This window comes from Diorhabda carinulata, chromosome 5 (assembly GCF_026250575.1).
Source record: "Diorhabda carinulata isolate Delta chromosome 5, icDioCari1.1, whole genome shotgun sequence".
NCBI classification, from domain to species: domain Eukaryota; kingdom Metazoa; phylum Arthropoda; class Insecta; order Coleoptera; family Chrysomelidae; genus Diorhabda; species Diorhabda carinulata.
Genome location: NC_079464.1, coordinates 30,306,697 through 30,322,367, shown reverse-complemented (window position 1 = coordinate 30,322,367; position 15,671 = coordinate 30,306,697). Strand labels below are relative to the sequence as shown.

General features: G+C 31.9%; 1 protein-coding gene across 3 annotated transcripts in view; it reads right to left on the bottom strand.

Moving 5' to 3' along the window:
• The window catches only part of LOC130894190 (BMP and activin membrane-bound inhibitor homolog), a 33,524-nt gene extending 19,822 nt beyond the window's left edge, over positions 1–13,702 (bottom strand). For 2 of the 3 annotated variants that reach the window (XM_057800821.1, XM_057800822.1), the window contains exon 1: positions 13,345–13,683. In XM_057800821.1, coding sequence (XP_057656804.1) covers positions 13,345–13,486 — 142 coding nt within the window. In that variant the 5' untranslated portion in view covers positions 13,487–13,683. Of the gene's footprint in view, positions 1–13,344 lie in introns of all 3 variants that reach the window. The other variant, XM_057800820.1, reaches the window with a different exon arrangement.
• Between the last annotated feature and the right edge of the window lie 1,969 nt (positions 13,703–15,671).

Sequence of the window (15,671 nt, the reverse complement as noted above, 5' to 3'; positions counted from 1 at the left end):
TTCGAGATTTCAAAATTCGGTAAAATCGTGATTTTTTTTTGAAAAATATGTGCCCTAAAGAAACGGAACTGCTAGAATCCATCAAATCGGTCATTTCCAAATGGTACTCTAGCCAGTTTACCGGAAGTGTTCGAAACTGACGTAGAAAACGAATGTTTCCGTTCTACGACGGCGACCTCTAACGTATCGGTTCAAACAACGATTTGAACTGTCAAAACATCGAATTGGTGGTTTGTCAAAACGTCGAATTAGTGGTTAGTCAGTCCACTCGATGACTTTTCATTTCCGTTTTTCTACACTCGAAAAAATGGTTGGTGCATTCAAATGTTTGGTTCGAGATTTCAAAATTCGGTAAAATCGTGATTTTTTTTTGAAAAATATGTGCCCTAAAGAAACGGAACTGCTAGAATCCATCAAATCGGTCATTTCCAAATGGTACTCTAGCCAGTTTACCGGAAGTGTTCGAAACTGACGTAGAAAACGAATGTTTCCGTTCTACGACGGCGACCTCTAACGTATCGGTTCAAACAACGATTTGAACTGTCAAAACATCGAATTGGTGGTTTGTCAAAACGTCGAATTAGTGGTTAGTCAGTCCACTCGATGACTTTTCATTTCCGTTTTTCTACACTCGAAAAAATGGTTGGTGCATTCAAATGTTTGGTTCGAGATTTCAAAATTCGGTAAAATCGTGATTTTTTTTTGAAAAATATGTGCCCTAAAGAAACGGAACTGCTAGAATCCATCAAATCGGTCATTTCCAAATGGTACTCTAGCCAGTTTACCGGAAGTGTTCGAAACTGACGTAGAAAACGAATGTTTCCGTTCTACGACGGCGACCTCTAACGTATCGGTTCAAACAACGATTTGAACTGTCAAAACATCGAATTGGTGGTTTGTCAAAACGTCGAATTAGTGGTTAGTCAGTCCACTCGATGACGTTTCATTTCCGTTTTTCTACACTCGAAAAAATGGTTGGTGCATTCAAATGTTTGGTTCGAGATTTCAAAATTCGGTAAAATCGTGATTTTTTTTTGAAAAATATGTGCCCTAAAGAAACGGAACTGCTAGAATCCATCAAATCGGTCATTTCCAAATGGTCCTCTAGCCAGTTTACCGGAAGTGTTCGAAATTATCGTAGAAATCGAATGTTTCCGTTCTACGACGGCGACCTCTAACGTATCGGTTCAAACAACGATTTGAACTGTCAAAACATCGAATTGGTGGCCCATCCGCCGTACTGACTTGAATAAGCGCTTTACCAATTTAATATCTTCTTATTTATTCAATGGCTAACATATTTGGAAATTGATTCTAAATACAAATCAATCGCCCACTTCGAAAACCACGATTTTACATGATAAGAATCTGAAGTCGGTGAAATATTTGCATGATCCTTTTAACGTCCATTGTTTCAGTTATTCCATTCCGATCATGTCGAAGTATGTGTCTGTAATGTCCATCGCAACTACGCGTTGTGAATTTTCTATTTATAAATTTATTGTGTACAAATGGACGTGTTAACGAGAACGTCTGCTTTTTTTTATTTATTTCTACGATTCAATCATATATTTATATCAAAATTTCGAAAAATAACACTGCTCGATAGTAGTTTTGGTTCCCGAAGATTTCTTACGAATTTGATGCCCCGAAGACGTTGCCATATTTTTTTGCCCATGATAAGAAACCAAAAGTATCTATCAAGTCGATACATATACAGATTGTCCCGAAAAACTATAATTAAGTATTAAAAATATCCTAAAATACCAGTGACGCGATAATTTTTTTGGGGGGTATTATATGATAAGAAAAAGACGACAAAAATTAAACGCGGGGGATTCATTAGGAGGCAGCAAGTAGAGGAAATGATGGGGAACGTTCAAATTCTATTTTAAACCATTTCAACTGGGAATTTCTCTAATTTGACCGGACTATAAGATGATTTGTGGGGAGCAAAACAAGACACGGTAAGTATCGATCCTCGGTATGATCCAGGAAGAAACAGCTAGAAAGTCCCACCTGTCATTTTCATGTTTATACGGTTTTTTTTTCTAAAGGCCCGTTTACACGAGTTTAGCGAGCGAGTATTTAGTTGATTTTAAGCCGTGTGAACGGTGTTTAAACTCACTAAACTCGTGTAAACGGGTCTTAAGAGCGTATAGGCGAGATAATGATCGACCGCATTCTCATTATTCTAGTATGGGAAAATATAGCAATTACAGTTAATATTTTGATTTAAAATGTTGTTTTGAAACGGGACGAACCGGATTCCGAAGTTGAATTAGTCATAATCGAAGTACGAACGGAGAATAATCTTCAGTTTCTTTGAAGATTTCAAACGGTATTATTGGAGTATAACGATCTGATAATTTGTACGAGGATTATTTATAGAAGAAAAAAAAATCGCAGCTAACGTTGTAGAATATATTAACTTGGAATGGTTCGAGCGGTATGGTTAATAATAAATGAAGGAAAACCCGTTTCATATATATATTTTTATATAAGAATGTTTATAAAGTACGTTTGGGAATTGAGGAAGTGTAAAATAAGTCAAATCGGGAATTTAATGCCGGAAAATGGTGAAATCCACTTATTTATAGTGCACTTTTTGTCTACGAGAGAGTAATAAAACTTTTGCATGAAGCGTTTTCCTTACGAAAAAGTATCCCGACTATTTGTTCCTAAATACAATAAAACACAATAAAAAAAATTTGGAAACGAGAATAACTCGAAAACTATGAGGAATTCGAGAAAAACTGCCGAAACAAAAAATGTAGAGTAGAAAATTCTCTACAAAAAGTGTCTAAGGTATTTGTTTCTAACCTCGAAATTTTCACCTTAAAAATGGGTTTACACAATAAAAAAAATTTGGAAACGAGAATAGCTCGAAAACTATGAGGAAATCGAAAAAAACTGCCGTAACAAAAAATGTAGAGTAGAAAATTCTCTACAAAAAGTGTCTAAGGTATTTGTTTCTAACCTCGAAATTTTCACCTTAAAAATGGGTTTACACAATAAAAAAAATTTGGAAACGAGAATAGCTCGAAAACTATGAGGAATTCGAGAAAAACTGCCGAAACAAAAAATGTAGAGTAGAAAATTCTCTACAAAAAGTGTCTAAGGTATTTGTTTCTAACCTCGAAATTTTCACCTTAAAAATGGGTTTACACAATAAAAAAAATTTGGAAACGAGAATAGCTCGAAAACTATGAGGAAATCGAAAAAAACTGCCGTAACAAAAAATGTAGAGTAGAAAATTCTCTACAAAAAGTGTCTAAGGTATTTGTTTCTAACCTCGAAATTTTCACCTTAAAAATGGGTTTACACAATAAAAAAAATTTGGAAACGAGAATAGCTCGAAAACTATGAGGAAATCGAAAAAAACTGCCGTAACAAAAAATGTAGAGTAGAAAATTCTCTACAAAAAGTGTCTAAGGTATTTGTTTCTAACCTCGAAATTTTCACCTTAAAAATGGGTTTACACAATAAAAAAAATTTGGAAACGAGAATAACTCGAAAACTATGAGGAATTCGAGAAAAACTGCCGAAACAAAAAATGTAGAGTAGAAAATTCTCTACAAAAAGTGTCTAAGGTATTTGTTTCTAACCTCGAAATTTTCACCTTAAAAATGGGTTTACACAATAAAAAAAATTTGGAAACGAGAATAGCTCGAAAGCTATGAGGAATTCGAAAAAAACTGTCGTTACAAAAAATGTAGAGTAGAAAATTCTCTACAAAAAGTGTCTAAGGTATTTGTTTCTAACCTCGAAATTTTCACCTTAAAAATGGGTTTACACAATAAAAAAAATTTGGAAACGAGAATAACTCGAAAACTATGAGGAATTCGAGAAAAACTGCCGAAACAAAAAATGTAGAGTAGAAAATTCTCTACAAAAAGTGTCTAAGGTATTTGTTTCTAACCTCGAAATTTTCACCTTAAAAATGGGTTTACACAATAAAAAAAATTTGGAAACGAGAATAACTCGAAAACTATGAGGAATTAGAAAAAAACTGTCGTAAGAAAAAATGTAGAGTATAAAATTCTCTACAAAAAGTGTCTAAGGTATTTGTTTCTAACCTCGAAATTTTCACCTTAAAAATGGGTTTACACAATAAAAAAAATTTGGAAACGAGAATAGCTCGAAAGCTATGAGGAATTCGAAAAAAACTGTCGTTACAAAAAATGTAGAATAGAAAATTCTCTACAAAAAGTGTCTAAGGTATTTGTTTCTAACTTCGAAATTTTCAACTTAAAAATGGGTTTACACAATAAAAAAAATTTGGAAACGAGAATAGCTCGAAAACTATGAGGAAATCGAAAAAAACTGCCGTAACAAAAAATGTAGAGTAGAAAATTCTCTACAAAAAGTGTCTAAGGTATTTGTTTCTAACTTCGAAATTTTCAACTTAAAAATGGGTTTACACAATAAAAAAAATTTGGAAACGAGAATAGCTCGAAAACTATGAGGAAATCGAAAAAAACTGCCGTAACAAAAAATGTAGAGTAGAAAATTCTCTACAAAAAGTGTCTAAGGTATTTGTTTCTAACTTCGAAATTTTCAACTTAAAAATGGGTTTACACAATAAAAAAAATTTGGAAACGAGAATAGCTCGAAAACTATGAGGAAATCGAAAAAAACTGCCGTAACAAAAAATGTAGAGTAGAAAATTCTCTACAAAAAGTGTCTAAGGTATTTGTTTCTAACCTCGAAATTTTCACCTTAAAAATGGGTTTACACAATAAAAAAAATTTGGAAACGAGAATAGCTCGAAAACTATGAGGAATTCGAAAAAAACTGTTTGAACAAAAAATGTAGAGCGAAAAATTTTCTACAAAAAAGATCTTCAATCATTTTTTCGTTGGAGCCACTATTTCTGAGTAAATCTCCCTCAACGCCGGAGCATCCGCTCGCGATTATTATTTCAATATTCACGGACTTTTTAATAGTTTTTCTTTTACGAAAATGTGGGTGCTCATTTTGTGCTCTAAAGTTTTCGCTCCGGCACTTTTTTTCGAATTTTACGTAGTTTTCGAGTTATTCGCGAATCAAAATATTTTTGAGCGTTCAAACCCTTTTTATAATGGAAATTTTGAGGTTAGGTAAAAATGGAAACCTTTTTTGTACAAAATATTTTTGAGCGTTCAAAGTTATCCGCAATTCAAGACGTTTTTAACCTTTTATCTTCCAGAAACTACTTGTACGTCATTTTTGTCTTATTGATTGAGTCAAACGCTTGTTGGAAATTTTGAGGTTAGGTAAAAATGTTTAGAGATCAATCTGTAGAGAATTTTTTACTCACAGATTTCGAATTATTCTCGTTTCCAAATTTTTTTTATTGTGTAAACCCATTTTAAGGTGAAAATTTTGAGGTTGGGAACAAATACTCGGGATACTTTTTTGTAGAGAATTTTCTACTCTACATTTTTTGTAACGACAGTTTTTTTCGAATTCCTCATAGTTTTCGAGTTATTCTCGATTCCAAATTTTTTTTAATGTGTAAACCCATTTTTAAGGTGAAAATTTTAAGGTTAGAAACAAACACCTCGGACACTTTTTGTAGAGAATTTTCTACTCTACATTTTTTGTTTCGGCAGTTTTTTTCGAATTCCTCATAGTTTTCGAGTTATTCTCGTTTCCAAATTTTTTTTATTGTGTAAACCCATTTTTAAGGTGAAAATTTTGAGGTTAGAAACAAACACCTTAGACACTTTTTGTAGAGAATTTTCTACTCTACATTTTTTGTTTCGGCAGTTTTTCTCGAATTCCTCATAGTTTTCGAGTTATTCTCGTTTTCTCGTTTCCAAATTTTTTTTACCGTGTAAACCCATTTTTAAGGTGAAAATTTTGAGGTTAGAAACAAACACCTTGGACACTTTTTGTAGAGAATTTTCTACTCTACATTTTTTGTTTCGGCAGTTTTTCTCGAATTCCTCATAGTTTTCGAGTTATTCTCGTTTCCAAATTTTTTTTACCGTGTAAACCCATTTTTAAGGTGAAAATTTTGAGGTTAGAAACAAACACCTTAGACACTTTTTGTAGAGAATTTTCTACTCTACATTTTTTGTTACGACAGTTTTTTTCGAATTCCTCATAGTTTTCGAGTTATTCTCGATTCCAAATTTTTTTTAATGTGTAAACCCATTTTTAAGTTGAAAATTTTGAGGTTAGAAACAAACACCTTGGACACTTTTTGTAGAGAATTTTCTACTCTACATTTTTTGTTTCGGCAGTTTTTCTCGAATTCCTCATAGTTTTCGAGTTATTCTCGTTTCCAAATTTTTTTTACCGTGTAAACCCATTTTTAAGGTGAAAATTTTGAGGTTAGAAACAAACACCTTAGACACTTTTTGTAGAGAATTTTCTACTCTACATTTTTTGTCTCGGCAGTTTTTTTCGAATTCCTCATAGTTTTCGAGTTATTCTCGTTTCCAAATTCAAGGTTTTTTTAGAAAAAAAAAACAATATTGAGATACAGAGTGTTATATTTTGATACTAATGGTTTCAGATTCTACTAAACAGTAAAGCCAAAAACTAACCAATAACGAAAATGATAGTTTCTTATAGATTAAGGCGTATTTGCGTTGTTGCCATAATTAACTCTGTTTCAGAGATAATTGGAAATTTAGTTATAACCATTTTCTTATGTCGGCCGAGTTACTATTGTAATTTGTCGAGTAGCAAAAAATTCAAAAAAAAAAAAAAACGTATAAAAGAATTAAATATAAACGAAAACGTTGAAATTTCTCGAGGAGTTCGCGACGATCGGACGTGATAGCGTAGGCCACTTCTATTTTATTGTTATTAGGAATCTCGCTATTTTCAGTTCGCTATTATTGGCGCCAGGAAAACTATTAATCAGAATGTAAATTGGTTAAACAAAGCTTTTTATTCAGGTATGCATAATTACGGGAAAATGTGGGTGGAATAATAGAAAAAAATAAATTTCAATATTTAATGAATAACCAGTAAAAGACGAGTAAATAAAAAAAATATATAGGAAACTAATAATTGATAATATAGAGGGTGGATCGCATAAAAACCGACAAAGAAAAAAATTAAACCATTGAAGTTGCATCCCCGAGGAAGTTATAGCGCCAAAAATTTCGAAAATACCAAAATTTAACGGTTATGTTTATTTGAATTTATACACTACTAATTTTTAATACACTGTATGCTATTATTTATCATTACTTTTTAAAACTAACCTCAGGAAACTTATTTCGAGTCGTATTTATATATCAATCATTCAATCTCGATAATTTCGACGGCGAAGTCGATTCATTGTGCGTTCTGAGCATCAGGCATTTCGAAAATTTTAAACATCGACTCGAGCCTATCCGACAAAAAAAATAAAACAGGAGAATGGAAAACAATTAACCGGAATGAGCTCTATATAAGTGCAAAACCCGATTTTGCCGGTGCTGTTAGAGATAAAATGAAACGAAGCCGGTCGCATAGACAGTACCGTACTCGCTTTGATTTATATCGTCGGTATCTCGAAAATATTTCGAGTTTTACCCGAAATATAGATTAATAGATCATCTATCACGTGAATATACGAGGGGCAGTCAGTAAAATAAGGTTCCCAAGTAGCTTTCTTCAGATTTGGAGGGAATACCGCCCAAAATTCCCTTACAGACCAGATTTGGTCCGCAGTGATTACGATTTCGATTATATCGAATATTAGAGAGAAGAATAAGCTGTCGAAAAACATGTTTTTTATTGTGGAAATTCGTTGGAAACCTTATTTTATAGACAAGTCTCGTAAATCGATAAGAAATTTACAAAAACGCTTTTTTTTCATGTTTCATGTGTTTATGAAACAAAATTTTCGAAAATTCTCGTTTTTTCTTGATTAATTTTCATAATTAAATCCAAGTTTACTTCATATTTAGTATTGGTAGTTATTTTTTTATCGTATCGATTTATTCTTAATCTATTTTCCAATTTACGAGATGTTTGTCCTATGTAATCAACATCACAATTTTTATAATGAATTTTAGGTTATTAATATTCAAGCACCAAGTATTAAGACCTTTATAATTCATGTATGACATCATCTCAAAGCTAATCGAGGCAAAAAGATAAAAATCTGGCTTAACTAGATCTGGGTTGTATGGGGGGTGTTCTAGGATCTCAAAGTGCAGAATATCGATTGTTTCTATGATTTTATGAACCGTGTAAGACCGAGCCAAACTTTTTTTGACTACAACTGTCGACCAAACGAGGTGACGACTCCAGAAAATCCACTGGATAATCGTGGATTGAAAGTGCGCAAGCTAGAAGACAAAAAGTGCCGTACGTCGCGTATTAACTGAACATTTGGACACGATAAAGCGCAAGATGGGTGCCACGTTTGCTCTCGACGGAACCAACAAACTGAAAAGGTAGAACCGGCTCCAAAGAATGTCCCATCTGTAGACAATCATGGCGTTGCGTATTGCGACGTTTGAGCGAAGAAATCAAACAAAAACGGCCGCATTTGGATAAGAAGAAAATGTTGTTTCATCGAGACAATGCACCAGCTAAAGCAATCTGGTATTACAATGGCCAAAATTAATCAATTAAAGCTTGAATCGCTACCCCATGCTCCCTATTCCTCAGATTCAGCCCCGTCGGATTATTTCCCGTCATGTCGGAAGTTAATGGCTATTTTCATGACGATTTTTGTTATAGAAAGGGTATAGAACTGAAATGAATAAATTTTTTCCCAAAATTTTCGTGTTTTCTTTGTTAGTTCAGGTATTTTTGAAACCACCCTCGTATAGATCTTTAATACGCTGGGGTTTTGGCCTGTCCGAACCTATTGTTCTTTTTCATTGTATTAGGTTAGGAAATAGTTTGATTATTCTGCGATAATATTAAAAAATTTCGAATCAGAGATAGATTCGGATTGTGGTTGAATTTTAATGAAATAGACACAGAATGAGTTGAAGCCGGTCCTGTGTGTGGAGGATGCAGCGCCGTACGAAGAAAGATAAGACAAAAAACGTGGATATCTTGTCTACAAGGTAAAGCACTCACCGTAGAAACCGGCCAGGTATATTCATTTAATAGATACGCTTTTAAACTAAAAAGTAAATATGAAAAAAATTTATGGGCACTAGGTAATTGGTATTGAAGAAATTCTAATTGAAAATAACCGCGGATGTGATTAAAAGAGATAATCGATTTTAGTTTGATGTATTTTCCTCATAAATTGGATATAATCCATTTATAATTATTGTAATTAACATATTTTTTGCTAAAATAGAAAATACGTTTCAATATATGTCAAAAAAAATCTATCGATACGAAACTATCGATAGTACTATCGATAACTATTGAAAATTATCGATTGTTTGTTTAGGTTAGGTGTGACTCTCAACCTAACCTAACATTCCAGTAATTCTTGGATAATTGACAAGTGTCGTCATGCGTCAAGACCTTTCTTGGTCGCAATTTCAAAATTTGTTAATTAAAAATTACATTACGTAAAATAAATGAACTCCATATTATGAATTAATTCAGGAAATAGTTACTAGATGGAATCGCTGTTATCAAATGATTAAGAGTGCAGATGACATTCATAGAGTGAAAAACTCGACTAGAACCAACACCGATATTAAATAAAGTTGGCTAATAAAATGCTAATTAGGTTAATTAGTTTTCTAGAGGAGAAAATGAATCATTTCGTCAATTTTTTCCGAATTTTCATCAAGAATTAAACTATCGATTGATTATCGATAGATATCGATAGTACCGACAATCGATTTTGGAATCGAACAGGGAGTTTTACCTGAAATGCGGATGTCCTTTAAAAGGATTAGATTCAAAGAGAAATAAATAAACTCGAAATACAGACAAACGAAGAACAATTAAGAATGTATATAGGGTGTCCCACGACGAGTTAAAATTTCCTAACCTCAAAAGTAAAGTGAAATAAGAAAAAGTGCATCGCTCCGCAATTACCGCCCCTTCTCGGTGGTGATTTTTTTATCAAAATAACATCGGATATTGTTAGAACGCCTAATTTTTAGAAAAAATTGTTCCATAAAGTTTTTCAAAAAACCCAATACTTTTCAAGTTATTGGCAATTGTAAATTCGTAATTTTTTCTTCGGTTTTTTGCAAATATCTCCAAAAATATGCATTTTAACGAAAATTTTATAATGAAAAAATTGTAGCAGATGGAAAACTGAATAAATCGGTTTTTTATAAAGTGTTCTAAGTGTAATATTAAGCGAGATATTAAAGATCGAAGTCGGTTTTTACTTTATCTGAAATTTAATCGATGTATTCAATGCCATCTAGCGGCGAGCAGATACATTTTACGCATTCTATTCAAATGAGGTTTTGTAGTGCTTGAAATGAGCTTTAAAATGAGTATAATTAAAAAATTTTTGCACGTAAAATGAGTGAGCTGTAATGCAAATAAGAGAAACATCTAATGATTTTTTTTTAAATTAATGGGTTTCATAAGTGCCATTTCCACAAAAATTAATCGTATTTTGACTAGAATTAACTTTAATATAAAGAATTTGATGGATTCTAGTAGTTTCGATGCGTTAGGACATATATTTTTCAAAAAAAATCACGATTTTAAGGAAAATTTCAAAAGAAACTCCTTTTTTTCATAATATCTCAAAAATGATTAAAGATACGCATAAAAGTATAATGATAAAAAATGTAGGTCTTTTTCTGACAAAAAATTTGATTTTTTTCTTTTTTTCGTCACACAAAAATTGACGGAGATATGATTGTTTAAAGTGCGCGCGTCAGCGCAATCACTCTCTCGAGCCCTTTGACCCTTCGCCGTTTTAAAATAAAAGGTTTTTCACTATATATTGTATTAAAAAAAGTTGTAGTTCTTTCAATTACCTTTAAAATGGTATATTATAAGTTGTAATAGCATCAAAATTAAATGAGTTATGGTCCTGAACGTATTTTTTTCTACTTAGTAAACCAAAAAGTGCGGATTTCTAAGAGAACCATTCCTTCAAATCGTTTCAGATAATTGTGATTTGTCCTGTACTATGTCTAACGACCTTTTTGGTATAATTCTATTTCTAAATCGTCATGATTTTAGGTCTTTTCTAATTTAAAATTAGTTTTTTTAATTTTTTAATACAGGTAAAAGTTTGACGTTTCCACTATATTCTTCTTTTTCTTAAGTTTGTGATGGCCTCAGCTGCAAGTGCTATTCAGCTTGTTTTTTAGTGACTTATTTCTGGTTCATATTTGATTCTACATACACTACTGATCAAATTCAGGGATTATAATTTGATATTTGAATCACTTAAAATTTTTTTACTAGTTTTTATGTTTTCACCATATATGTAATACAGAGTGTCCCACGACGAGTTAAAACTATCTGCTTATGGCAAAAATCATGAAAATTTTCTACGTTTGGTTTTCGGATACGATCTTTTTAACTAAAATATTTTCAAAAATGACTTTGTGTATTTTGAGATACAAGATATATTTAAATTCAAACCACGAAAAGCGTATAAATTACGATAAATTACATGGGAACCAAACCAAACGCATTTTTTTCGTTGATTATCTAATAATTTCAACATTTCTTGTATAAAATGTTTCTCCAACTTTGACACGTATAATTAAGTGATTGCATAATATCACCGAAACCATGAGAAAATATAAATTCGTCGGTTCGAATAATTACCATAATTATACCATCATTTTGAAAAATCTCACACAATTGTTTGTATTTGTATAAAAAATGTCGATATTAAACGTACGAGGTCTGGCTATTAAGTAACGAGACTGTTTTTTTGGTTTATCGCTTCCATCGACTTAAATCGTATCTTTTTCAAAGCAAATTTTATCCTCGGAAACAAGAAAAAGTCGCACGGTGTCAAATCTGGTAAGTACGGCGGGTGTTCGAGTGCAAAATCGGCTCGTTTTTTACGAACTAGTTCTTGCAGGGTTGCCAAAACTGACAAATAGTAAGTCTGGTTGACAGTGTGATCCTCTGGAGCCCATTCAATCACCACAATACCCCGTCTAGGGCGCCCTCTAGGCGCGCAGTCTCGTTATTTATTAGCCAGACCTCGTATATAACGTTGCGTATTGAAGAATTTTGGAACTGGTAACAAAAATTATATAGTTATGGTGATATTATACTCCAAGAGGCGTCTCTCAAAAAATATTTGCAATTTTTGGAAATGTATATCCATAGTTCGGTCTCAATCCTGTAGAAAGTTAATTTTTTTTTGAAAGAGTTTACAAAAAAAAATTAAAACAATCATTAATGGCTAGTTTGAGAGGCTTTAGGTTTTTTATAAAAAGGGTATCAAACTTTCCAACATACCTCGTATAAAAATAAAATATTTTAGAACAAATAAAAGTGTACACCATGTCAAAAATTATCAAAATTGTTCAACGAAAGATATCATTATAAAAAAAAACTACAAGTATTAATTTTATATACGAGTAAAAAAAAATTTCCCTTTTATTTGTATAGGAATTGTCATTAAATATAGGTCTACACGGTCTGGTGCATCGGGTTCCGTGTATTTTTGAGGGGTAATTGCACATCAGACCGGCCGCCTCTAATTGTACTTAATGGCACCACGGCGCCAGGTCCGTCTACCAGACTTACAAATTTCTCCCTTCCACTTTCCCAACCACCCGTTTACACAAATCCGGCAACTGATCGGTAGTACGGTCGACATTTCACAAAAAAAAACAACAACAATGAAATTTGATATATTTTGACCCATATCGTAATCGAAAATATCCATAGTTCGATTACGTAATCATAAAACTTCATTTTAAATTGTGATATAAAGCGGGTAAATCTTTATAATTCGATAAAAAGTACTTGTAAGATCGATAAAAAATTTTTAGAACAATCCCCCGTACTATAAACCTATATCAATAGACAAGACACTTCTTATTCCTATTGTCAATATGAATTCTGCAGGTAAAAACTAAAAACCATATTCTTTCATCATTCTATCGACGCCAAATTGATTTTTTTTTGTGAAATATTTAAAAACCTAATACAAGTCACACTATATACTATCCAAAGTGCAAAATGGGGGTATTAATCTTATCTTAAAGGTATGAAAGTATGACTAAATAGATTTTTATAATGTAAAAAACTGATGGAATTGTGCAATTCATAGAAATTAGTGAAAAATTTCAAGATTTTAACAAATAAATTTGAACAGTTTATTAATCGTTTCGTAATTATTTAAATTTTATTTTACTCGCTAGTAAACATAACCTCAATGACAAGCGTCACAAAATTATTATCAAAAGTTATATAAAAACTATACAACAAATACATAAAATTGAAATAATATATGTATAAATAGAAATATTTAATCGTTACCTGTAGAAAAGTGCCAAGAGTTCGTAGATTTCAATATAGGTTTATTAACACTAACAGTTTCTCCAGTAGCTGTCACTAATCCAATCAAAAATAAGACGAAATAACAAATTAAAAACCAAACCAATATTCCGAACGTCATCATTGTTTTATCGAAAATAGTATCAAAATTAAATATTCTATCAATTAAAATTATTCAAACCGATTTAAATTTAATATTTTACTACACCAAAAAAATTTATTCTAATATAGCATCGATATTATATTTATCCGGCATTTCATTTCGAACTACGATATTTTACAACGATCTATGAACTAACGCTAACCACCTCCCAACACGACGATCTGTGACCGACTGAGAAATTGAGGAATCGTGAACGTCAATATAAAAATTTGATAAAATACAGCGCTCAGAGCCGGTCTAAGAGCTCTGTGACATGTGCGGTAGCACACACGTGCGATATTCTGGGAGGGAGGGGTTCCGAAAAAGAAAAAAATAATAAAAAACTTACATAGTAGAAAGTTAAATATTATGGACCTTTCAATGGAGATTGAATTCTGTATAACTTTTTTGTTAACAAATAAAATATAGTTCGAGTTAATAATAAATATACAATTCAATCACTTTTCTTATAGCAGCTCTACATTAGTGCCAAATTCACAGAACCGTCCACATTTATGTTCACGCCTATTTACGGAGCTTCACGGCACTAATGTAGATCCGCCATCTCTCCCCACTCCCATTACTCGTGTTTTCGGAATAACCGATGCGTACGTCTTACTTTGATGTGTTTTCAATGCAAATTTTAATAAGTTTTAAGCCAAGCAAATATTTTTCTATAATTAAAAACCAAACAGACCTCTCAAATTTTCTATTTATAAAATTTCAGTACATCACACCTATTAAGGCTTAACAATATTGGGTACAATATGTTTTAAAATCTCTCATTGTAAAGTCCGTCCTCGCGCATACAGCATTTTGCCCTCAGACCGGCCCTGAGTCAGCGCTGGCTTGGCATAGCCAACTTGATTAGTGATGTCCCCTCTTAAACTACTCTTGAGATTACTAGTGTTGCATAGTTTCTTGAGATTAGTAAAGGTGGCCATTTACGTTACGTATCAGAATTACAGATGATGTTTTTTTTTAAATATTAGTAGAGAACAAATATGTAGCATGTATTTTGAAGTTTGTGTATTACAGAAAGTATATTGCATTTTCAAACAAGTAATTATATTATATACCTCCGTGCATACTGATGAAATTTCGTATATTTAATACATAGAGGGTGGATGAATTAAAGCGGAAACTACAAATAGCGAAGATATAGTTTAGTTAGGTTAGGTGAAGTCAAATGGGGTTAGGTTAAGTTAAGTTGGGTTAGTTTAGGATAAGTTTAGTTAGGTTAGGTTAAATTTGCGCATTTAAATGTCTTATTCGTTGCCTCCTGTCAGTGCTGTCCGTTAAAAATTAATGTTTACAAATGATATCAAAGGAAATTGAAAAATTTGGATTTGATATGAAATCAGTAACAAAATAAGTATCATAATTTAATATTTTTCTTATTGAAAGTTACGTAGTGGGTGGATACCTTTAGCGTTTGTATTTGAAAGGAGGTCCATCAAGAATGGTAGTTAGTGGATAGCCCAAGGCGAAGCACTTGTGAGATCAGAATCGAAAATTTTAGGTATGCTACGTAATCGTAGCGATCTGGCGCAATTATAGAAATGCAACAGGTAAAAGAATAGTTAAGCGCCATACCTTATATTTTGAAAAAAATATTATTTGCATCTCTATAATATAGTACAACAGTTTTATTTTTATAATTTTTTTATTATTACAAATCGAAAATTGCTTCTAGAATTATTGTGAATGATAGTCAATTTAAAGATGAATTCGTGAATCTAGTGGCGGTGTTGTCGAATTTATTTTTAAAAATAAATTATTTTATAAACAAACACAAGTAGAATGAGTGTATTTGTTGTAAGCTTCTGATATCAATTTAACACATTATTTATTAATTTTGAATAAAGTAAATATGTACTTTATAAAAATTAATGTTTCTTTAATAAATATTTGTAGAATTTCGCAATAGACGGCAATGTCTAACAGATTATTATTTGGAAATGGATAGCTTGATACAGCGATGTGAATGAGACAGAGATGGTAGATACATTGATTGTTGATAGATTGCTATCACCAAGGCGGTTACCGAACGCATTATGTCAAAGATTTTACAAAACAAAAAATTAATTTCAGAAGGTTATTAAAAATATGATATTAATTTTCAAAACTACTTTGTTTCTTCATTAACTTTTTTTAAATTTTAATT